At 44.4% G+C, this 4,353-nt stretch overlaps 1 protein-coding gene across 2 annotated transcripts; it reads right to left on the reverse strand.

Moving 5' to 3' along the window:
• Window positions 1-59: 59 nt before the first annotated feature.
• On the reverse strand, window positions 60-4,115 carry AIMP2 (aminoacyl tRNA synthetase complex interacting multifunctional protein 2). Of its 2 annotated transcripts, none has more exons than XM_075165205.1 (4): window positions 3,904-4,115; window positions 1,860-2,066; window positions 1,102-1,333; window positions 60-581 (listed from the first exon to the last, which is right to left on the reverse strand). In XM_075165205.1, exons 2-4 carry the CDS (start codon window positions 1,965-1,967, stop codon window positions 196-198), a joined length of 726 nt encoding a protein of 241 aa, XP_075021306.1. In that variant the 5' UTR covers window positions 1,968-2,066; window positions 3,904-4,115; the 3' UTR covers window positions 60-195. The 2 variants fall into 2 exon arrangements, with proteins under 2 accessions (XP_075021306.1, XP_075021305.1); XM_075165204.1 differs by having other exon boundaries at window positions 3,915-4,093.
• Window positions 4,116-4,353: the final 238 nt, after the last annotated feature.

The raw sequence follows: 4,353 nt of genomic DNA on the forward strand, positions 1-4,353 counted from the left end.
ATGAAACAAACATGCATGTTGTGCACCGGTTACAAAAAAGGAAGGTCACACCTAAAAGGTAGCTGTAATGTTTTTATTGATTTTAGAATTCTGTCCAACTGTAGTACTTGAATACATCTCAGAAAGGACTCAAACCACTACAGCAGGCATGAGGTGAAATAAGATTAAAATTACATCATTATGAAGAGTACAGGCTTACTTCAGTAGCTTCATAACAGAGCTGAAAGGTGCCAAGTTCTCACATGACTTCATCCATTTTTGCACATTGGCTGGGGCAGCATTCGCACTACCTGTCTGCTGAAGCGCACACCACGCAACAATGTCTGCTACGGTGAGTTCATTTCCCACCAACCACGATGTCTTCCCCAGGGCAGCATTCATAGAGCGCAAGACTGCTGCTTTTTCCTTACTGCTGCCTTCTTTTAGCTGGAAGATGGCTGTATCAACCCAGCTGTCAATCAGAGTTGAAGTAACTGCATTGTACTTCTGGCCAAACAGGGAAAAGAGAAATCTAGTGATGTTCCCCTCTCCTTCAATAGGGCACATTGTTTGAATGCTAAACTTCATCTGGGGTTTTGGAACTGAAATTAAGAAAAGAAAAAAAGTTAATACCACATGGTAGAAAGTTAAATGTAATGGTAATTCTATGATGTATTTTATTTGTGATGCCAGCAACACTGTTAACATCTTTAACCTGATGAACAATTTTCCGTTTTCTTAGTCTAAATACTAAGACTAAGGCAGAAACCTGGGATAAAGAGATCACTTTTTGCAAACTTCAGCCCAATCTCCCACCTAATTTCTATTCTAGCTAACTTATTTGTAGAAACTGAAAAACACTTCCATAAAAAAATCCTGTGGGTACAACCAACCATGTAAATGCCACATGTATTTTAATAGCAGTAACCACAAACAATCTTCCTCCTCTATCCCCATCATTTTTCACAGCTATAAAAGGAGAGCAAAAATGTTATCTGCCTTACATATCCATCGTGTGTCAGCATAATGACACCAAAGCATCTGTTGTCAAGGTTTTATAGCACACGTTTCATTTTCTCACCAACTGTAAAATACTGATCTACAAGATAACTTCATTCTTACCATCCTTCCAAATAAGAGTAAAGCCCAACTGATATTCGTGACGTGGTTGCTTCTTAGTCTGCTCTCCAAAGCATTTCAAGAGGTTTTCTGGCACACCTTTCACCGATGAATGTGTGTGAACAGCTGATAATACTTTATAGCGTTCACAAAGCAGACTGTGTAGCACTAATAATGACAGCGGAGGCAGAGAAGGATTTGCATTGATTACAATATCTTTCAGGGCACCATAATCCTGAATGGAAAGGAAGACATTCAGCAGATAAGACACATTCCAGATCAGACTTTGAAGTAGTGGAGTTTTCATTTGACACCTAAATGTATGTAGCCATGCATGTGTATATCTGCAATTCTAATGATATCCAAATAATTCAAGTTTGGACATTTAAAACTTGTTTGGACACTTAAACATCTTCCTTCCTCAACAGTAATATAATTCAAGAACACGACTGCAGTCCAATTCTAGTCCAATTTGAAGCCAAAGTTAAAATTTCCAGTTAGTAACAAACAAAAAACCAACTGTCATAATTTCAAAATTAACCATTTAGCTTGGACTTATATCAAAATGAGAATATGTAGGATTTGGTATTTATAAATGTTTGTATCTATAATCTGAATGCCCAAAATGAAATGGTATTTGTAAGAATATAAGACTTGTATCTTGAGTTCTGAGTATCCCAGGTTTTAATGCCACCCTTCCAACCCTGAAAATCTGAGAGAAAAGAAAGTATCTATCAACATACATGCTCAACTAAACTTACCTTTCCAAGCATCAGATCTAAATCTGCTCCATTTGTTGTCAAAGGAGAACATTCATCAGTTTGAATTATATTAGTTACATCAAAGTCAGCATCTGGGGTTTGTATCATCTTTGAGAGACCATCGACAGCACTCTTCAGTTCATACAAGCGTTTTAGAATTTCTTCCTGGCGGCATTCAAGTGCTTGAAGTGACGGGTCAACCTCTTCCTACAGGAGAGGAAAAAACAAGGTCACATAAATGTTCACTCAGCTCAGCGTCAAAATAGTCCACAGCTCACTTGACAGTAAGTTTTGGAAGACTTAAAACACATTCAAATAACCGGGACATCATGGAATGTCATGGTTTTATTAGTTGTCTTTTTTTTTGTCTGTATGAATGTGGTGGGAGATAGCCTATTTAATCAAATCTCTGAAATCTTCCTGCTTTACATATTTTTTTAAACCACTAGCTACAGAAGACTCCATAACGTAGTAAAAGTCAGACCACAACCACAGAAACTTAAAGTTGGCAGTGAAGTGCTGAATTAAAACCTGAAAAACCAAGGATAGCTCATCAGGATTCTTTTCAGCCCAGAAGACCAAACTGATAGAGCTTGTGTTGAGGCTGCCAAACAAGGAAACTTTTTGACAATTCAGGTAGTTAATAAAAGTAAAAAAACCTGCAGGTTTAGATGCATGGGGTATCATATGAAATCACTCTTTGTAGTCACTCTTTGATTCAGAGAATATAAACTAGAGAGAAAAAAAGAGCATAGGCTTTGTTACATGTTTATCCCAATGCATCTTTTTGTTATATCAATTATCTTACAAGTCTCTTATCTGACAATGCTACTTCTTTTAAAAGATGAAAAATTTATTCCTGTGGGAGATTTTAAGTCTACAAATTTACAATAACGTTAAAGAAAAATCTTTATATAGATAATCCATTTCTAAGCATCCTGAATAAGGATTAACGAAACCCAACCTATCAACCAAACTTCCTTCTTTCAGTCTAATGGATAGAGATAACAAGCAAGGTATCCAAGTTAAATCTTGATACCCTATTACACAATTTTCTCAAAGACAAGACATGGAAACACTTCTTAAGTGACCATTATTTGGCTAGTACACAATTCCGTGAAACAAAAACCACTCTCAGAGGAGACTGGTAGTTAATACTTTGCTGCTGCAATGGGAGGGCATCTTAGGAAGCATTCCTCTGAAGTTCTGCCCCAAGTCTGCTCCTACTCAGTATCTCCACCAGCAACCTGGGTGAGAGCACAGCAAGTACTGACTGAAAAGATGTGATGGCACCAAGCTAAAAATGGCCACAAGCAGCCTGGAAGAATTCAAAGCATCCCTGACACTGGAGAGAGGCTGAAGTCACCTCGATTAATGTAACATAATATTTTTCATTTTTGCCTCATTTAAGAGAGAAGTAACTGAGACGAGAAATAGGAACTAGCCAGCCACACACCCTCTATCTCAACAGCAGAAAGGAAAATAGACCGAGCCAACAGAGCGATGATGCAGCAGGAAGGGACGAGGCCGCTGGGACACAGCCACCGACCCAAGGGCTTGCCAGAACGCAGCTCGGCAGGGTACTCCAAACACGGCCGTTTGAAATAAGAACCGAGAGACAGACACACACGAGCCCAGAAAAGCCAAGCTGAGAATTACCGAAGGCTTTAAAAACATTACAGGAACATTCCTGGAAAAGCTGAGCTTATTTAACCCTCGAACGAACCACTGATAAGCGAGGAGGAACCAGCGCTCGCCTGTGCCACCGCGCCCCTCCTGCGGGCTAAGGCGGTGGATCGCGGGGACCCGGCCCCTGTGAGCTCTCCGGCGCCGGAGGCTTCTCCCAGCCCCCGACAGCACGCCCCGTCCGGAGCGAGCACCGATCCAGCGCGGCCGGAGGCGGGCCCGCCAGCCAGGCTCCCCGGCAGCGCGGCCCCAGGCGCCGGCCCGCTGCCCACGGCCGAGGCCGCCGGGGCGAGCGCTGCGGGCCGCGGCCTGAGCAGGCCTCCCCCCGGCCGGCCAGACGAGCCCACCCGCCGCTCACCTCGCTCCTACCTGCGGCAGCGGCGGCGACGCGGCGGGCGGGGCGCGGCGGTGCAGGCTGGGCAGGCGGTACATGCAGGTGGGCAGCTGCTCCGCCAGCACCTCCCCGCCGACCCTGTGGAACGACCGCACCTCGTACATGGGCATGGCGGCACCCGCCCTCACAGCGCACCCGCTCCTGGCCCGCCGGCGGGCCCGCCCGCCCGCTGCACCCATTGGGCCAGACGGGAGCACGGCGCCTTACAGACTCACCCGCGATCCAATGCACGCTGTCGGTTGCAGCACCGCCTCCTTCTTTCTATTGGCCAACGTGACCATTGGTTCGTTAAGCGAGTCTCCATAGGGCAAAAGGTGCAGCTGCCAGTTCTGATTGGATAGCCCCATTGACCAATTGGTGTAAAGGGAGTTGAAACTTTGTTTAGGACTGGCGGGCTCTTTTCTCCAGCGGCCA

This window comes from Calonectris borealis, chromosome 16 (assembly GCF_964195595.1).
Source record: "Calonectris borealis chromosome 16, bCalBor7.hap1.2, whole genome shotgun sequence".
NCBI lineage: Eukaryota > Metazoa > Chordata > Aves > Procellariiformes > Procellariidae > Calonectris > Calonectris borealis.